The following is a 20,592-nucleotide window of genomic DNA, read 5'->3' as shown; positions in this document are numbered from 1 at the left end:
CACCTCCAGGTCAATCAGGGCCTGGGGATGGAGGGAACACATGATGTCTGCCCCTGCCCTGCAAAGGAGCACTGTGCTTAGAGTCACCCCCAAGCTGAGCATCAGCTGCTGTTTGACTCTGAGTGCTGAGCCCCTTGCAAGGCAGGAGGAGACTTCACGCGCTCCCCCACCCCCTGGCCAATCAGGATTTGGGGGCGAGGGAAGCATGCAAAGTCTCCTCCTGCTCTGCCTCCGTCCTGCAAGGAGTATATGGCACATCAGATTGGTGAGTGATTTCTTATATATATAGCATGGATTTGTTTAAATCTGTTTATTTTCTTTTTTTAATATATTTTCTCTGTAACCTGTTTTCCCTAAAAATAAATGAACTTGCCTTGGAAATGCTGAGTGGGTGACTGGTAAAAACACTGTCATCCTCAGAGAGAGAGAGGTGACAGGTACTGGCCTCTAAGCAGGCTGGCTTGTCCAGAGGCAAGGGGCTGTGTAGCCTTTCACGTGCCTGGTCAGGCGGGAGAGAGATGCATGTTTCTGCCCAAGAGAGGTGACTGCTGTGAGCTGAAAACCTTAAATGGGTGCTCTTGATGGACCCAGAAGGATGGAATAATATAAGTGTAGTTACCCAAGAAAGTGGCATTGATCTATCTTATAATGGTTTTATATTAGTTCCCAAAGAATGACTATTCCTTTATATATGTATAAGTGATAGCAGAATCCCACCCACTATATATAATGTTGCACCTTCTCTAGAGGTTTCAGTGCAGGCAGTGTTAAGTGTAGGACCTATTGAGAAATACCAAGAATGATCAAAGCCTTAGAGAGCAAATAGTTGTATTAGAATGTAGAAAACATATGAGCAGTTTTATCACAAATCTCCCCCTCAGAAAAAAGTAATTTCTTACTCTTATTTTTGATAATATTCAAGAGGCAAATTAACAAATATCCTTTTTGTAGATCAAATGAAATTATGCAACATCCCAAAGGGCTGTTTGGATTTTTTTTATAGTCCATGCCAAACACAGAAAAATGTGGATGTGACACTCTATACGTTGGGGGCACACCCTGTAACTCCATATCCCTCACGTATATATAATTGCGATATCGCATATAAAGCATGTCATGTGAGCTATCAGGGAAAGGTTATATGAACTGTTGAAAGTCATTTTTCTACCTAAAAATCTTTACAGCATATAAAGTTATGAGATTGTGTTATATGGTTGTCATGAAAACATGCTTTAAATTGGAAAATAAGCCAGATATTAGCTCCCCAGACACAACAACAAAGAAAGAAACTAGCACCTGGGCAGATGTCAAAACAACCATCAACAGTCATTGTCCTGTAACAGAACTACAATTCACTGACTCACCTGCATGAGGCCCCTCCAAGAGAATTGCTTAACTTGTATGGATGTAGGGAGTCATAGTCATAGGCCATGTCTACACTAGGAAACTATTTCAAAACTACAAAATTTGACATAATAGGTTCCAATTTAACAAAATCGAACGAGTGTGTCCACACTACGAGTAAGCCTCGAAATTAGACCAAGGCAGATTCCATCATTGTGGATGTGCTATCTGGACTTGGAGCCCCAGGTAGCACTGGGGAGTAATTACTTCACATTACTCTGGAGAGTAATTCATTTTATTTTACAGTGGGACATGATCTGGTTCATAGTTCTGTATGTTACAAAAGAATGAGCAAGGAAAGATACAGCTAGGAAACAACATGGAGGCTTTAACATTCACAAATGTCTGATGACCAGACTGCAGTTTGAATTCCTTCAAAAGTGCTTCCTAGAATCATAGAATCCTAGGGCTGGAAGAGACCTAACGAGTCATTGAGTCCAGCTCCCTGCCCAAAGTAGGACCAACCCCAACTAAATCATCCCAGCCAGGGCTTTGTCAAGCTGAGACTTAAAAACCTCCAGGGATGGAGTTTCCACCAGTTCCCTAGGTAACCCATTCCAGTACTTCACCACGCTCCTAGGGCTTGTCTAGCCTGCTTTCCTCTTCTGAAAGAGGAAATGCAAATAAAGCTCCGGTTAGCATTTTCTTGCATTTGATTTGCATGTCCTCTTCCGATCCTTTTTTTGGAAGAGGTTTTTTGTGCAAAAACAAGCAATCTAAATGTGGCTTTTTTGCTCAAAAACCCCTTTTTTCAAAAGAACCTGTAAACCTAATTTTGAGGCATAAGGATTCTTTTGAAGAAAGGGGTTTTTGAGCAAAAAAGCCACGTCTAGACTGCTTGTTTTTGCTCAAAAACCTCTTCCAAAAAAGGGATCGGAAGAGGATATGCAAATGAAGCATGAGAAAATGCTAATCAGCGCTTCATTTGCATTTCCTCTTTCAGCAGAGGAAAGCAGTCTAGACCAGCCCCTTGTGAAATAGTTTTTCCTAATATCCAACCTAGACCTCCCCCACTGTAACTTGAGACCATTGCTCCTGGTTCTGCCATCCGTCACTACTGAGAACAGCCTCTCTCCATCCTCTTTGGAACCTCCTTCAGGAAGTGGAAGGCTGCTATCAAATCCCCCCTCACTCTTCTCTTCTGCAGACTAAGTAAGCCCAAATCCCTCAGCCACTCCTCATAGGTCAAGTGCACCAGGCCCCTAATCATTTTGGTTGCCCTCCGCTGGACTCTCTCCAATGCGTCTACATCCTTTCTGTAGTGAGGGGCCCAGAATTGGATGCAATATTCCAGATGTGGCCTTACGAGTGCCGAATAAAGGGGAATAATCACTTCTATAGATCTGCTGGCAATGCTCCTCCTAATGCACCCTGTGATGTAGTGGGGGTGCTGTCTGCTCTGTAACCTAGTGTCACCCTGCACTGTGATGTTATTCCCACTGACTCACTCACATGTATATTAGCCCAGACACGTAGGCCCAGCCTGACCAGATAACAAGGTGCTTCCCGGGGGAGAGACAAAGGGAGGGAGGCGGAGATGAACCCCAGGTTTCGGGGGAAGGGTCAGTTGCTGGCTGGGAAACATGAAGGACACAGCCTAAGCTGAGGACTGAGGGTCTGGGGGGGGGAGGGGGGGCAATGGACCTCCTAACCCAAGGGCATCCTGAGGCATCCTGGCCCTGACTCCTGTAACCACATCATGTCTATGCTGATGCTGTATCCTGGAGAATCAATAAACCCTCTCTATTCTACTGGCTGGTAGAGTCTGTTCTTGCTGCTATGGGGCTGCAGGATCAGAGGGAACCCCGGCTCGTCATCACACACCCTAATGTGCTATTAGCCTTCTTGGTTACAAGGGCACACTATTGACTCCTATTCAGCTTCTCATCCACTGTAATCCCCAGGTCCTTTTCTGCTGAACCTAGCCAGTTGGTCTCCAGCCTGTAACAATGTTTTGGATTCTTCCGTCCTAAGTGCAGGACTCTGCACTTGTCCTTGTTGAACCTCATCAGATATCTTGCGGCCCAATCCTCTAATCTGTCTAGGTCACTCTGGACCCTACTCCTGCCCTCCAGCATATCTACCTTTCCCCCTATCTTACTGTTATCCGCAAACTTGCTGAGGGTGCAATCCATCCCCTCATCCAGGGCATTAATAAAGATGTTGAACAAAACTGGCCCTAGAACCGATCCTTTGGGCACTCCACATGAAACAGACCTCCAACCCAACATCGAGCCATTGATCACTACCCATTGGGCCTGACAATCTAGCCAGGACCCTGCACTTGTCCTTGTTGAACCTCATCAGATTTATTTTGGCTCAATCCTCTAATCTGTCTAGGTCACTCTGGACCCTATCCCTGCCCTCCAATGTATCTACCTCTCCCCCTCTTCATGCATTAGGCTTGCACAATATCAATAAAACAAGACAAATCATGAGGTTGTGAACTTCAGTAATTTGAAGCTATGTGAGCAGGAGTATTCTATATTAAGAATTTTAGTAGGAGCAAACTAAATTCCTATCTCCTTAGCTTGAAAGTCTTTGGCTTTGGTACGTTGAAGACCCTGGTTTTGTACTGAATAACTATAACTTATATAGGCAAATCTTGTTTAATATTTTATTCCTTGGTCAGAGGAAACTTTTGTATAGTAATGAACAATCAAAGGTGCTATATTCATTCATTCATTCAGAACTACCATCCCTGTCATGCTGATCATTGGAAAGTTTCTTCTTTCCTTTGAAGAGATGCTGAACAAGAAGTCATTAGTCAGTCTTCTTCTATTATTATTATTCCCACATAAACAAACATTATTAAAAATGAGTTAAGATTGCTTAAGGGCAAAGCCCATCCACACAAACTGTCTAAAGCAAGGAAATGTCTAATCAAGTGAAGCTTCTTTAGCATACTTAAACATCCATAGAGATCACACTCACTGATTGGATAGGTTCCACATCACCTCAAAGAATTCTCTTCCACCTCCAATGGGTTGAAAAACATCCACAATCCACACATCATATTAATCTAACCCACTGTCATGGGGCAACAGAGTCTGAAGAGATAATGGATCCAGGTCCACCTGTGAATCAGGTCAATGTAGTTCATCAAAGACAATGCTGACACCAATTTATTTAATAAACTAAATAAAGATTTATTAGCTAAGAAAAATAAATGTGAGTTATTGAAAGGTTAAAGCAGGTGAAATGTATTAAAAGGTAAGCTCAGACTTCTCACTACAAGGGTGTGTCTAGACTACATGGCTCCATCGACAGAGCCATGTAAAGTAGTTTACTCGACATAGTCAATGAAGCGGGGATTTAAATAATCCCTGCTTCATTAAAATAAAAATGGCCGCCACGCTGTGCCAACAATCAGCTGATCCGGGAAGCCTTTGTCGATCGCTCCTGTAAACCTCATGAAACAAGGTTTACAGGAGCGGTTGACAAAGGCTTCCCTTGTTGACCGATCTGGGTCTAGACTGTCGCACTGTGCCAGATCAGCTGATTGTTGGTACAGTGCGGTGGCCATTTTTATTTTAATGAAGCAGGGATTATTTAAATCCCCGCTTCATTGACTATGTTGAGTAAACTACTTTACATGGTTCCAGTGATGGAGCCATGTAGTCTAGACACACCCCAAAGTTATAGTAGAGATGTAGCAATCTGCTAGTTTCCCATAAGTCTCTCAGTGTTCCCCAAAGTTATTTTTGAGGATCTCTGTCTCTGCTCCCTGTAAGCATCCAAGACCACACAGAGATACAAGATTGATCCCTGAGTGAGTTCATTATTGTCCACAGAAGGCAGTTAGGCCAGTGTTTTCACCCGCAGCAAGGCTCTTCCTATGCTGACTAAATGCACATGAGCTATGTCTGCAGCAGGCTTTAGCACTTTTATCAGTAAAGCTTTCGTTGCTCAGAGGTATGAGATACATTGCATAGACTAGAGGATAGTGTAAGTTTGACCCATGAAAGTGCCCAGGGTCGACAGTGCTGTGTCAGTGGGAGAGGGTTTCCCACAGACATAGCTGCCACCACTCACTGGTCTAATTATGCAGCCAGGAGAGCACTGTCATCTGCATAGAATAGCTACATGGCTGGGAGACATACAGCATCGCAGCTGCAGCACTACAGACATGCTACTGTAAGGCCTCTAACATAGCCTGTCTGCGGATTTCCCATTGCCAAACACAGTGCTTGGAAGAGAACGGTCTTTTCCATTTCCAAGGCTCCAATCTCTTGGTGATGGGCAAACAAAATGTAAATCTAATGTAAACACACACCTTTTGAACTAGGGTTAACCCAGTCCTGGGATATGCATAATGTAAATCAACAAAGTTGCAAATAAGTGAAGACAATAGCACTAAGATTTCCTTTTAATCTATATATTTACAAGTGAATTGGCTTGAACCCACCATTAACATGTCTTGGATACTTACATACAATTGAGTTGCACTCTGCCTCTAGCCTGAGCTGGCTGTCAGTGTAACAAAGCACAAATGTTTCAATTTTTAAATGGCAAAGGCTATGTAGGTAAATGGGGAGAAATCCGTCTGGTACAGTTTCTTCATTTGCTGTGAGCTCAGCCTTCTGAATCCCTCCATTGTGGTAACAGCACTGATCCATTTCTGTCAGACCTCTTAAAATTAGTGTAATGCAGGCCTTCTGAGGCTCAAATACCCTTGAGAATATGCTCAACAACTTGCTGTAGGGTCTCACATTTCCTCATGATGTCATAGTGACCGGTTCAGTGCCCATAGAATAGAAACTTTCGAATGATTGTCCAAATGTTCTTGCTAGTGGGAGGAGGAACAGTACTTGTTGTTGGCATGGGTTTTTTATTCCTTTTGTACTTTGGGTATTTTTAGAATAAAGTTAACCACCTCCTGGAAATACACTTTCCCATAATACTGTTGTTTTCCTGAAGGTTTGTCCTTCTTTTATTTGCTACACTGACACTACAGAATGGCTCTGAATATAGGAGGGGGTCTCAAACTTTTTGGCCCGTGGCCTACCTGGTTCAGTGCAAACCTTTCCATAGACCACCAGTTGCTAATGGAAACTAGCCACTAATTACATAATTAAGCCCGAGCCATTTTGTTAGTGCTGCAGCTAGGGAGAACGGTTTAATTTAACAGGTAAGAAAGGAAATATTAAATTATTAAATAGATTAAGCGCTTTAACTTTCTCATGTTAGTTTATCAAACTTCATTTTAAATAAAGTAAATTATTAATTTATATCCAACACACAATGTTTCAATGTTTTCTTTATTCGTGGCAGGGTGGGGAACCTTTTTTGGATCAGGGGCCACTGACCCACAGAAAAATCAGTTGGGGACCACACAAGTGAGAAGCAAAAAAACCCTCCAAAGCCCCCAGCCCTCACTCATGTGGCCCCCAACTAAGACACCTCACTCTTCTGGAGCTCCATCTCCATGGGGTGAGGGGAAGGGACAGGGAGGACTGAGGTTCAAGGCTTCCCATGGGCCAGATTTTCTCTTCTGTGGTTCCAGGGTTAGTGGATTTTGTGGACCCCCCTCACCCAGGCTCTGGGGTTGGGACAAAAATGAGGTGTTCAGTGTGTGGGACAGGGCTGCCAGTGAGTGGGATAGAGGTGAGAATTCAAGATCTGGGCAGGAGGTGGGGTATAGGAGCAGGCTGGAAGTAAGGTGTCTGGCCAGAGGGGAGAGGGCAAGAGCAAGGAAAGGTGAAGTATGTGTCTAGGAGGGAGGGTACAGGAGCAAGGGTGGGTTCAGGAGGAGTGTGGGCATAGGGTGTCTGACCAGGAGGGAAGCTGCAGGAACAAGAGAGGGTGCAGGAGCAGGCTAGGGGTGGGGTATCTGGCCAGGGGGAGGGTTCAGGAACCGCCTGGGAGTGTGGGATCTTGGCAGGGGGTGGTTCAGGGTCACAGTAGGGATGCGGGGTCTGGGCATGAGGGGGCAGGGACCACTCACTTGCTTTTGCACCATGTTGCCAGGCATCATGTCTCAGACATGACCTCCTGCTGCTCCCATTGGCTGGACTCTGGCCAAGGGGAGTAGTGGGGAAAGCCTCCAGGCAGCATGAGGGCACAATGCCAGCTTTGCCCCATCTAGGCCAACTCCTTCCAACACCCATGAGGGTAGGGGACTTGATGGGGATATGATGAGAATGCTGCCATACTCTAGCAATATCCAGAGGTCTATGTACTGATGATTCTGTTTAGTGCCCTATACCTTTTCATGTCAGCCATCTGCCTGTCTGATAGTGGATTCCTGTTGGAGGCTCCTACATGGGTAGGCACGTGTGCTGCTTTGTATTTAGTTATTAATTAAAATCAAAATAATCTAGACTCATTGCTCCTACAGTCTAAAACATCTTCCTATAGGAAGGTCATATTCTCCATCCTATAACCCCACCATGCCAATGGTCTCTATGAATTTCAGATACGTTCAAAGCAATCAGATCATTGGTTGGAAAAGCTCATACAGATGTAATTTCTTATATTGATTCAATAGAAGAGTGCCTACAACAAATAGCTCCATCAACTATACATTTTAGAAAGTTTGTCTGTGTGTTCGTTTCTTTGTTCAAGAATTTCTGCTATATGGTAAGAGCTAGGACTACCAAATTTGGTAAACAGCTTCCTCTTATCATAACTTAAAGCTAGGTAAGGGTTTGGTTGTGGCAGGAAAATGGGAAGTGCCTGGAATGGGATTGTGTCTCATAAAAGAGAGAAAGAATTACCAGGCAGGTGAAAGGGGCTGGCTAGAAGCACCCGTCTCCCACTTTGGAACTGCCCCAGCGCTGAGCCTCCCCCCTGCTCCTTTATGGAGAGCAGAGGGGAGGGGCTGCAGCTTCTACCCCCAATTTGTACAGGAATATTGCTGGCTGTTCCACTTCATCAAGGAGTGAGGGGAAAGTGCACAGTTTGCTCCATTCCTCACTCTGGCTGGGCAGCACAGGAGGCAGATGAATCTGGACCTGCTCCAGCTGGGGGACAGGCACCCCTCCCCCAGCTGTGCCACCTGGAGTTGCAGCAGCCATGGAGTGGCGCTTCTCACCTGGAGTCAAGCTACTGGGGTGAGAGAGGGCTGAGGTAAGTCTTTCTCCACGGTGCAGCCTGCATACTGAACCCTTCTTCCCAGCTCCACTCCGGAAAAATGATTTAAACGTAACATGCCCATTTTCATTTTATTTTTTTAAATGAGTTACGGACCTGAGCAATGCTGGGTAAATCTTCTAGTGAGCTATCAAACAATAACAGTACTTGGCTGCTACCTTCAAACAACCAAAATTATCTTTGTGGAAAGTTCATTTGATTTTATATGAATAAAATGGCCTCTCTCTTCATATTATAACATTCTCATAAAGGTTCATTTTCAAATCATAAGAATAGTTGAACAAGGCAAAATCCATCTCGTACAGCTTCTTGATCTTTTGAATTTGCTCTGAGCTCAGCTTTCTGAGATATGCCAAGGTAATATCATCAGTCGTACGTTTCTCTGAGCTATATGTTTTAAGATGTGGATAGTGCATATCCTCTGGGGCTCCAATGATCCTGAGAACATGTTTAGAATCTTCCTCCAATGTCTCAAACTTCCCCATGATGTTATAGTGAATGTTGCAAGGATCACAGAGTAGAAACATTGGTTTCCAATGAACATCCAAATATTCTTGTTTTTGTGTCAGAATAAAGTTAATAAACTCCTGGAAAGTCACATTTTCAGTTGAATTTTTGTTTTTCCTGAACATGGCCTTGATCTCATTTGCAACAGTGATACTATAGTATGGCTCAGAATGAAGGAACTTGTCTCTGTAAGCTGAAACCAACCGTTCCAGGGGATCTCTGGTGAACATCACTTTGGTGTAACTGTTCAGTAATTTCTCCTGGTAGTCAGAAGGGTAAATACTCAGGCTCTTTATCAGTGGGGTAAGGTGGATGAGGCTGTGTTGTACTTCACTAGCCTTTCTGCTCAGGTTCATTGTGAGGAGAAGGATAATTTTCTTCCAACTGGAGCAGCCGACCTTGGGCACCTCACAGTAGATGAACTTGTGGTTATGCTCCACAAAGATCTGTCTTGCAACATCATGTGTCAGGTTTCTTTTTGAAAGAGAGAGATTGTTCATCAGGCATGTAGCGTTCAGTATGTCTTTGAGATAAACTTGATTCATGGGCCAGTATTCCTTAGGAGCTGCAAAAGAAGATGTGTGCAAGAAAGGAAGATAAACCACCAGGCTGTGTCTAGACTGGCCAGTTTTTCCGGAAAATCAGCTGCTTTTCTGGAAAACTTGCCAGCTGTCTACACTGGCCGCTTGAATTTCCGCAAAAGCACTGACTTCCTACTGTAAGAAATCAGTGCTTTTTGCGGAAATACTACGCTGCTCCCATTTGGGCAAAAGTCCCTTTTGCGCAAAAGTTTTGCGCAAAAGGGCCAGTGTAGACAGCAGAGATTTGTTTTGCGCAAAAAAGCCCCGATCGCGAAAATGGTGATCGGGGCTTTTTTGCACAAAAGCGCGTCTAGATTGGCCACGGATGCTTTTCCGCAAAAAGTGCTTTTGCGGAAAAGCATCTGTGCCAATCTAGACGCTCTTTTCCGAAAATGCTTTTAACTGAAAACTTTTCCGTTAAAAGCATTTCCGGAAAATCATGCCAGTCTAGACGTAGCCCCAGTGTAAAGCAATTTAGCAGAGTTTTCTTTTCATGCCAAAAAAAATCAGAAAACACAACTTAACTCCCTGAGGAACTAACGTTGCACTTTAGGATTAATACAAAACTCTAGTTTACAGTGAATTGTTACAGGCATGCAACACAAGCTATCATGATTATTAAAAGGCTTTTTAGAAAAACCTGGGAAATGAATGGCAGAAGAATTATTCTTAGGGAGAATCTTTGTAGATACAGCTCATTAATTTCTGTATTAATAATTTTCTCATTGACATTTTTATTTCAACTTTGTATCAAGTCCTTTTAGCATTGTAATAGGTCTTTAGCTTTGTTGTATAAGTCCTTTTACTGTATATAGAAAGGTTGTATACTTTCATATAGAACATAGAAACTTTGTATTAAGTCTTTTTACATAGAAATCTTGTAGGCCAGTGGTCTCCAACCTTTTTACACCCAAGATCACTTTTTAAATGTCAGGACAAGCCAAGATCTACCACATCCCTTCCCCAAGGATCCCACCCCTTACTTAAGGCCCCGCCCTCTCTGTTCCCCTTCTCTCCATCACTTGTTATCCACAGCCCTTATACACTGTCAGGATACGGCTACACTTCCGCTTTTTTCGATCTTCTGTTGGAAGAAATTTTTCCGACATTTGGCCCATCTAGACTGGGCCAAAATGTTGGGAAAACCCCTCTTTTGGAATCCCCTCATTCCTTATGGAACAAGGAATACAGAGGCTGCCAAAAGAGGATGTTTGTCAGAAAAGCTCCTGCAGTCTAGCCTCACTAGGTTGAGACAGGAGATGCGGGCTCTGGGGTGTGAATGAGGGATTTAGGTGTGGGAAAAGGTGAGAGGTGCAAGTTCTGGGAGGGAATTTGGATGCAGGAGGGGGTGGAGAAGGGGATGCTGGCTCAGGGAGGGGGCTCCAGGCTGGGGAGTGTTGGACTCAGGTGGAGGGTTGGGGTGCTGACCAAGCCACAGGTTTGTGGATTCAGGAGTTTGGGTTGTGGCGAGTGAGGGGCTCAGGGCAGGGAGGTTGTGAGTACAATGAGCTCAGGACACAGATTTGCACAATGGTGTAAGAGTGTTGTGGCAGAAGACTGAGTATGCGGGGGCGCAGGAGTTTGGGGATGCGAGAGGCTCAGGACAGGGGGTTCCAGTGTATGATAGGCTCAGATTTGGGGTCAGGGTGGGGGGCACAGGAGTGGTATGATGCTGTGGCCAGATGAGGGCTTAGCCCCAACTGGGGGCTTGTTGGCCAGCATTCATTTTTAAATAAAATATTATGTCAAACACAAGGTTTCAGCATTGTCTTTATTTATGAGAAGGGTGGGGAACCAGTTTTGAGTCAGGGGTCACTGACCCACAGAAAAGTCAGTTGGGGCCACACAAGTGAGATACAAAAACACACCACCTCCAAACCCCTCAAGCCTCACTAATGTGGCCCCAACTGTGCTGGTGGGGGCAGAGGACAGATGCTGGGGCAGGAGACAGGGTGCCAATGGGGCTGGGGCAAGGGACAGGGTGCCAGTGGGTGCTGGGGCAGGGTGCCAATGGGGACCAGGGCAGAGGACAGGGTGCCGGTGGATGCTGGGGCAGGGTACTTGTGGGGGTCTGGGCCGGGGGAGGGGACAGGGACTGGTATCTGGGGATCCTGCAGCTGCATGCCAAGGCCTAGGAAGTACACGGGCTGCTCTCCAGTCCCACAAACAACGGTGCGGTACCTGAAACACTGGTCAGTCGAATGCCTGATGCTTTCCTGGGCTGGGTGGGAATGGGGGAGGGGGGAGTCCCAGACTGCGCCAGCCGAAGCCGGAGCACTGGAGACTTTATTCCCCTGCCTTCCTGCGTGGGGAAGTCCAGGACTGCACCAGCCCCAACTGCTCCGGCAGCACGTGCCGTGCTCCTCCACTCCCCATGGCAGCGCGCGCCATCTGAGCGGTTGGAGCCAGCTCAGTCCTGGACCCCCAGCCCCTTCCCTGTGTGCAGGAAGGCAGCAGGGGAACAAAGTCCCCAGCGCATGACAGACCGGAGTTTTAGGTACTGTGCCGACTGTTGGGAGGGAGGGGGAAAGAAGAGCAGCCTTCTGGGACCTTGCGTGCAGCTGCAGAACATCCCCAACCCTGCCAGAAGCCCATGCTACCTCCGTTGTCCCTGGAAGTAGCATCAGCACGGCATTCACCTTGGAGGTGGGGGGCAGCAAGAGGGGGCCCCCAAAAGCCTCGCGGTTGACTGGTTGGCCCCCCAGGATCGACCAGTCAATTGCGATCGATGGGTTGGTGACCACGGTTGTAGGCTTTGTACCCCTTTTGCGAAACTGATTGTCCTGTTGAGTGAATGAGGTGTGACTGTATAAGGCATGAAAGAAAAGCACCTCTGGGCACTTGCAAAGGTTGGAGAGGGGTAGAAGCCAGATCCAAGAACAATGAGAAGAACAATGGAACCTGTGAAATTGGATCATTGAAAGAAGACTGGACATATGGACCCCTTGGGAGTCAGCAGTAAGTGCCTGCTTTTGGAAGCACCCTCTTTGAAGGAGAATGTGGCAGCATTGAGACACCACTCAAAAGAAGGTGCCACAGATGTCTCACTGCATATTCATATGACAACTCTGACAGATATTGCGTATGCATGTGATGAGTAACTGGTGGAGATCTGCAGGAGAGGGAAGACACTATAAATCTAAGGCATCTTGCAGAGAGAACCCAGGTTTTTGTCTTGTCAACATGGGAGCACCGATCCGGATCGGCAGAAGCCTGGCTCCACCCTTCCCTCACCAAACTCACCTGGCCAGTGCAGTTTGGAGGAGCAACTATTGGTAACCACAACAAAACGGGGTGTGCTTGTGTGAGTGTGAGTGATATATCATATGCATATGGTAAGTGTTGATTGCTATACGTGTGTATTACCAATAAATGTGTCATTTTGCCTTTTCCCCCTGAAAAGATCCCATGCAGCACTTTTAAATACAACATCTTGTTATGCATCTTCAAACACTTAATTTCAGTGGCAAATGTGGCTTTTTCTTGCTCTCTTTTCTCTACACGTGGCAGAAGAATCTCTCAGGCCAACCCCCTCAGATATTTTATCGATATTATTGTACTAACTATTTATGATTCCACTTTTGAAGTGGTGCATGTTTTTTACTCTCAAAAAAAGATGGTCACTGTTCCAAAACCACAAAATCTTTCTATTGATATATTTTTTTACTCACTCATTTTTGTTTGCCGCCTGTAGAATACCCCAGAAAGAAAACTTCCAAGAATGAAAATTAGGACAAAGGAAATGAATGCTTTCTGAAGCACCTTGTACACCATCTTTTCCCAGGAATGAGAAGGATGTGGCCTTTGTGCATTAAATTTGTCTCCCTAGATACAAGAAAATGAGAAACAGCTTATTATTATAGGAATTTTGCTACAAAAATATCACATGCTAGACAATATAAGAGGTCAGAGAGTCAGGAATGTGCTGTAGAGAGGCTTTTTATTCTAACAAATATATATTCTAAGTATTATAAATTTTCTGTCACAAAAGTACCTCATAAGCCGGTGTGCCAGGTCCTACCTCCCCTCCAGATGGCCCAGGCCTACCCATCCAGAAGTACATCTAGAGCCATAGTCCCTCACACCTGCTGTATAATGCACACAGTGCTGGAAAGTTCTGCATACACGTATGATGGGTTTTGGCCATGTCTACACTACAAACTGAGTTTGGCAGGTTCGGTCACAGAGATCCCCTTGAGACTGTCACTTGAGGTGCTGAAACACCCCTGGGCCTATCTATCTGTCCTCGCAAGTGCCCCACAACCCAGCCCTGCTGAGCCAGAACCTTCGGTCTCTTCCAGTGATGCAGAGCTGAAGTCACAGCTCACATCAGAGCAACACAAACACTGAAAGCAGCTAAGCTCTGGGAAGGCTCAAAGGGATCTGACATAGCACCTAGGTGCAGAGCCACAGTGGGACCAGAACCACAGAGAAATCCACCTTACTCTGTATAAAAGTTTCATACAAAGTAAGCTCATAATTTGTTTGCTCCCTCTAACAATGAGAGATAAGCACAGCTGTTGTCCCCTCCACCAGGTATAAAAGTAGGATTGAAATGGTTGCAAGTGATAGCAGTCAGATCAAAGTAGGTTACTAATAAAACAAACACACACAGCCTACTACATTAAGAGAACTTGTTACAAATCATAATTTCTCACCTTAATTCTTATTTCAGGTAAAGTCCTTCTCAGGCTATGGATGTCCTTTCTGACGTAGGTCCAGAAGTTCTCTTTCACCCCTGATGTTACAGTACTTCTCTGTTTCCAGGTGTTTTCATGTATCCTCTCAGGCTACGTCTACATTGGCAAGATTTTGTGCAAATACTTTTAACTCAAGAGTTTTTGCGTTAAAGTATTTGCACAAGAAAGCGTCTACACTGGCATGCGACTTTTGGCAATCCATAATGCTATACCTTCCCCATCATTTTTGCACCTTTTAAAAAACCTCATAAGACCTCATATGCATGCAGGTCTTATTGCTGTTGGCCATCACTGGCAAAATTATGAGCTTTCACAGCTCTGCACTATTGTCAAGAACATTGCAGAGGACAAATGATCCTCCAGTATTTGCAGAGCAATAGAACTCCCTCAGGAAGTAAGGGAAGTATCATAACAGAGGGGAACATGACAATTTCTGTGAGAAGAGATTGCTAATTGACAGCAAAAAATTTTTTTTTTAAATCAAGGTTGTTGACATTCACAGAGCTGCTGCAGACAATGGAGCCTGAGAGGCAAGCATTGACTGACACAGGCCTGCACAACTTGGAAAGCAGTGAGGGCCATATTACTCCAAAGAAAACAGCTGCAGGCTGCAAGTAGGGATGCTCTCCGAAAAAATACTGAACACGCGGGCTAAACATTTTTGTCGAGCAAAAAAAACCAAAAACCACTCCACACGTATCTCACTTGGCCTCCTAGCATTTGTCTCTCCTGCACCCTGCCCCTTGGTGCCTTCCCCTTTCTTCTGACCTGTCCCCCTCCCCTCAGCACAAACCCCTTTCCCTCCCCTACCTGGCTTCTGCCTTCCAGGCTGCCAGAGCCTTTTTGAATCTGGCGGTTGCCAGCCATGACATCACGACACCATGTAATGCCAGCATCCTAGCATCTGCCGGTGTCCCCGCCCTCTGGCTTGCGCCCCGCCTCCTCGCACAGGAGCTGCACACAGGCAGCCCAGCGGCGAGAATTGCCGCACTTCCCACTCCCCAGCGGCCCTCCACTCCTCCACCCGGCTGGCGGATTGGATGGGGCTGCGCTGCCCATAGTTGCGGGCTGCATGTTGTGCAGGCCTGGACTGACGGGATCATTTTGTGACATATATTTGGGACAATGAGCAGTGGCTTGCAGGACTTTGGAAGGATAAGGCCACATTCCTGGATTTATGTGCTGAAATCACCTCTGCCCTTTAGTGCGGAGACAGCAAAACGAGAGCTGCACTCACAGACGTGAAGTGAGTGGTGATTATACAGTAGAAGCTTCCAATATTGCATTGCTTCCATTCAATGGAAACTTATTTTAGAGTTGGAAAATCCACTTTGGGAGCTATTGTCATGCAACTGTGCATGGCCGTGAATCATAGCCTATGATGCAGGACTGATTCTCTGTGATGTGCAGGACAAAATGGATGGCTTTGTGGCTAAGTGGTTTCTAAATGACAGTAGAGCGATACATGAGCTGTACATCCCTATTTGACATCAGTCCTTTGTCAACGTGTAAATGAACAGAAAGGACTATGTGGTTATACAAGTGGTGGTGGATCACCAGGGATACTTCGTTGCTATTGACTTTGGCTGGTCAAGGAAGTTGTGCGACACTTGCAGTTTTAAGAATACAGGGCTGTTCGAGAAGTTGCAAGCAGAGACACATTCTCCAAGCAGGCAGATGACCTTTGGCGATATGATAGGCCAGTAGTGATCCAGGGGGATGCATACTCCTTCTTGCTCATTTCCCTCGCCAGCTCTCAGTGTTGCCCGGAACACGCTGCTCCCTGCTTCCCTGATCCCCAGCCAGCCCTCAGAGCTGGTCCAAGTGCACTGGGTGGGGCTCCAGCCATGATTTAAATGGCCCAGGGCTCCAGTCACTGCCACTCCTGCTGCAGTGGAGACAGCAGCCAATAGCCCCAGAGCCTTTTGAATTTCTGGAACCCGGGGTAACTGCCCTCTTTGCCCCCCTTCCTCCCCTTCAGTGGGCCTGTACATGCCTGTAGTCACATACACAAATCATTAGGGTGACCAAATGTTCCATTTTTAAAGGGACAGTCCTGTATTTAAGCCCTCATGCCGGTGTCCCTACTTTTTCTGAAAAACAAGCAAATGGTCCCATATTTTCTACCTCACCTCTCCCCATAAGTACTGGGCAGGTCCTGCTGCTGGCCAGATCCCTGCTCACCAGCCACCCGCCCAGTAGCATTGTGTGTGGGGAGGTCAGTGGCTGATGATGAGGTGGGTCTGCTGCCCACCCATAGCACCTTTACATTCCTCCCCTCACTGTCCTCTGCCCCCTCACCCCACCCAGCCTCACTGCTCCTCCTTATTCACTCCGGTAGGACGCGCCCACTCCCAGTGCGGTGCTGAGAACCAGCCCTTGGTCAGAGCACTGAGCTCACTAAAAGCCTGGCCAGCAGGTTCCTTCCTTCCCCCACTTCCTCTGGCTGGGCCAGTGCACTGGGAAAGCCCAAGACTCTCCAGTCTGGCCAGGAGGAGCTGAGCCCTACACATGCCAAAGCCTCACATAGCACTGGCCTGGGGAAGCCTCTCAGCTAAGCTCTGAAGCCATGGGGAAGGGGGGATTTCCAACCTATTCTTGCCCCAATCCTACAAGCTCCACTACAGCCACTGGGAAGGGATTTAGCACCTTCTTAGTCTGCTCCCTGCCCTGAATACTGCCCAGAAGGAGTAAGGGCCAGTTCTTTCAGTCACATCAGCACCTTCCCCTACTGAGCTGCCTCTCTGATCCTGTTTGCTGAAGCCCTTGTAGGCAGGTTCCCTGGTCCCTGCTGAAGACTTAACCCCTTCCTGCCTGCACTGTAACCAGAGGGGGCTGGGTTAAGTGGGTGGCCTGGAGGTATTAGTTGCCTTTTAATACTGTGTGGACAAGAAATGTCAAGCTGCATCAAGTGGGGAGGTGAAGGGCCATGTGGAAGGAAGAGAAGAGATGAGCTCTGTAAAAGTATCTTTTCCCCTCCTTCTACTTCTTCTCCAGCTGGAAGCAGCTCCCGGCCCTTCCCTCCCTCACAATGCTGAAAGGCTGCTGCTGGCCACATTCTGGTGTGAAACATGGAAGAAATTGGGGGTGGAGAAGGAGGAATGTGACCCCGCATGCCTCTGCCTGAATGCAGCACCAGGGATCAGGAGAGGCAGATACGTCCTGTCCAGCAGGCCAGCCAGGCATGGAAGGCTGCAGGGATCACAGGACAGAGTTTGTTGTATCAGTCGATTAACCTCCTGTGTTTGAGATGGGTTGAGAGGCATGTGTGTCACCTCTCTTTGTGTTACCTCTCCCAGTGTGACCATTAAAGCCTTTAAGGTGAGAAGGTAAATAAAAAGAACCCAGCTATGCAGTATTTCTTTAAACAGGGACACGGTCAACTTGATGTAACTTTGAATGTGTGTACTGCTTACTTCTGATTGAATGCTCTTGAACTCACTTGAATATGAGTAATTTTACTCGGTGTCGCATATTCAGCATAGGGAAATATGGTCACCCTACAAATTATTTCATCTTGTTTTTAATGAGTCTTTGCAATACCCATTCAACTATGAGGCTGTTGGAAAGAGGGACTTTAAAACTTCCATATGCTATAAGAGAATCTATCCAGTTAGAGCAAATTTTGAAATGAGTTAGAAATTGTAGATGATTTTGACTAGAGTTTCCTATGGTGCCTAAAGATTCCTAACTATCTTAGGTGCCACTGAAAAACCTGTCTTGTAATCACATGATTTAAGACTATAAAAAAGTTAAAATGTTCTGGAAATAGTTTCAATAATAGAAAAATAGTTGTTTGAGTTCCATCTGCATTTTCAAAAATTAGAGGCATCCCTACATTAATGTAAAATTTCTAACAGTTGATAATTGTTAATAATAATAGAGTTAGGGCTCTGGAAGGACAGGAATGTCTTGTCCATAAAAGACTTTCTTTTATGCCTTCTAGCCATGCTTCATGTAGAGAAGAAAATTATGGATTAGAGCACAAAAAGGAGAAGTTAATAAAAATGTAAGAATATTTTAAATGATGCAGGAAAACAGAAATTAGTAATGATAGAATGTGGGATCCAGTGAAGCTTGAAGTAGTCTATAGATTTTAGTGTAGTATTTCTTCTAGCCATGTAACTCCTACCAATTATTTTTACTAAGGGGCTGTGCCCCCTGCTAGCTACACTTGCCAACCCATGTCTCTCTGGGGGTAGGCTGCCTTGGCTCTCCCCCCAACCATTGGAGAGGGCCCGGCCAAAGCGTGGCAGCCCCAGCCTGCCCCCTCCCCCTGGCCACCGGGCTGAAGCTGGGCAAGCCCCCGCTTTCTCCCCACAGCCGCCAGGGATGTGGCACGCCAGTCCTGGCTCTCTCCCCCCCGGGCTGCTAGGGAGAGGGGTGGTGGGAGTCAGAGAAGAGGCAGGCAGGTTGCAGAACGACATGATGACATTACTCCGTCGTCCCACAGGAAATTTTTTTAACTAGATAGATAGATAGATAGATAGATAGATAAAACTGTATGTGAAACACATACGGTCACTTATTTCCCTATATCTATTTTGTATTTATATCTATCGATTATATTTTGAGGGGATCCAAATTGTTTAGAGACTTCTGGCTAGAACATTACAAGCTTGGGCTTCTCTTTAAAATTCAGTTATGGCTAGTTGTCAATATCAATAAACAGGTATCATCTACAGAATTATGCCTGGGTTTGTGGGAGCCTATAAGAAATCCTATCCCATTCTCCTATCACAAAATTCAAAAATAGAACTCATCCTTGAAACACAAAAGACAGCGAATACACTGCTCCATTATTTAGAAAACCTTCAGGAGGCCAAAGACAATCACATTGAATTCCATCTACATATTCAAAGAGCAGTAGAGAGGGAGTAAGTTTATCATACCTGTTCTGTATAGCTGGACCCAGCAAAGCCTGGACACAGAATGCCTCTCCTTCCAGTATTGCACATCTGACTCCAGTTTGCTTTTTGTTTGCTTAAGAACTTGTCTCAAAAGAAAAAGAAGGTGTTTCCTTGTATGATTTAAGTATACGTCTACAGTCTACTCAATAACATCTTTCTGTAGGTGTTATACAAGCCTCATTCTTGGCTGCATAAGACAGTTGGAATGATAAAGAATGGATTGGCAGTGATCTTTGGTCTCTCTTTTAACCTTTTCCTTCACTGCATGTTCCATTATCCTTAAAGACCTGACTTAAAGACCACCAAAATCAATGTGAGACTTTTCAGTGACTCAGTGGGTTTTGAATCATGCCTCAAAACCCCCAACATTTGTTATTCTCTTTTAAAAAACATTTTAAAAATTATAATTTCACTCTTTGTAACAATTGAAAGGGAACAAGCCATGAAAAGTTACAATGTTTAGACTTCATTATGACTCATTCTTATGTACTATCTGCTTTATATCTGCAGATATTCACCTCCACAGATTTCAAAATGAGTATCCATGGCTCATTTTTGTAGATACGGATGTGCATGTGGATACAAATTTTGTATCTAGAACCCCGCAAATTTGAGGATGTCCATTTTATATCTATGGGTATTCACATCCATGGATGTGAATGAGAATATCCATGACTCATTTTTGCAGATACAGATGCAGATGAAATAAAAAATCTTGTAGCTGCACAGGGCTCTAGGAATCAGCTATATTTTATCCTTCCTGTAGCCACAGCTTTTATTGTTACAGTGTGATTATAAAGATAGCAGAGGGAAGTGGAGTCACATGTACAAATTCATGGGCACTTATGTCACTCTGTAAAAGTTTGGAATGATCAAATACAACCTACTGCCGTGGTCACCAACAGGTCGATCGCGATCGATCAGTCGATCGTGAGGCCTCGATCGTGAGGCCTCAACCAGTTGATCGCGAGGCGTCCTGTCCACCCCGCCCCCATTTCCCTCCCACCCCCGAGAAGCCCCACTACTTACCTCAAGTGAAAATGGAGGTAGTGTCGGCTTCCTGGGGATGGACAAAAGTCCCGCAGCTTAGCGCCACTTCCAGCGATTCCGGAAGTGCGCTAGTTGCTCTACCAGGTGTACTGCAGGAAGGAGTATCGGCTCCCTGCACTGCACAGGAGGGGTGAGTCAGCCCCGGGGGAGGCGTGCGCGGGGGGGGGGGGGTCGGCCCTGGGGCAGGCGCGCGGGGGGTTTCCCTGCGCCGGGGCAGGGGGGGTTGGCGCTGGGGCAAGCACATGCGGGGCTTCCCTGTGCAGGGGTGGGGGGGTCGGTTCCAGGGCAGGCGCGCGCACGGGGCTTCATTGTGCAGGGGTGGGGGATTGGCCCCAGGGCAGGCGC

The 20,592-nt window shown here is 45.9% G+C and overlaps 1 protein-coding gene across 1 annotated transcript; it reads right to left on the bottom strand.

Annotated features, from left to right (window-relative positions):
* Positions 1-8,578: 8,578 nt before the first annotated feature.
* On the bottom strand, positions 8,579-19,286 carry LOC112546723 (carbohydrate sulfotransferase 8-like). The gene is made up of 4 exons (XM_025187534.2): positions 19,180-19,286; positions 14,246-14,383; positions 13,259-13,412; positions 8,579-9,571 (listed from the first exon to the last, which is right to left on the bottom strand). The coding sequence occupies exons 3-4, from the start codon at positions 13,359-13,361 to the stop codon at positions 8,727-8,729; spliced, it is 948 nt and encodes a 315-aa protein (XP_025043319.2). The 5' UTR covers positions 13,362-13,412; positions 14,246-14,383; positions 19,180-19,286; the 3' UTR covers positions 8,579-8,726.
* Positions 19,287-20,592: the final 1,306 nt, after the last annotated feature.

This window comes from Pelodiscus sinensis, chromosome 4 (assembly GCF_049634645.1).
Source record: "Pelodiscus sinensis isolate JC-2024 chromosome 4, ASM4963464v1, whole genome shotgun sequence".
Taxonomy (NCBI): domain Eukaryota; kingdom Metazoa; phylum Chordata; order Testudines; family Trionychidae; genus Pelodiscus; species Pelodiscus sinensis.
The sequence above is the reverse complement of the archived record's forward strand: the minus strand, read 5'-3'. Positions and strand labels throughout refer to the sequence as shown.

Bases quoted from the DNA above. Each gene is read 5' to 3' on its own strand.
- LOC112546723 (XM_025187534.2), bottom strand. From the start codon at position 13,361: ATGGTGTACAAGGTGCTTCAGAAAGCATTCATTTCCTTTGTCCTAATT. The intron at 9,572-13,258 runs GTGAGTAAAAAA...CTTCTTTTGCAG, and splicing joins CAGGCGGCAAACAAAAATGA to CTCCTAAGGAATACTGGCCC.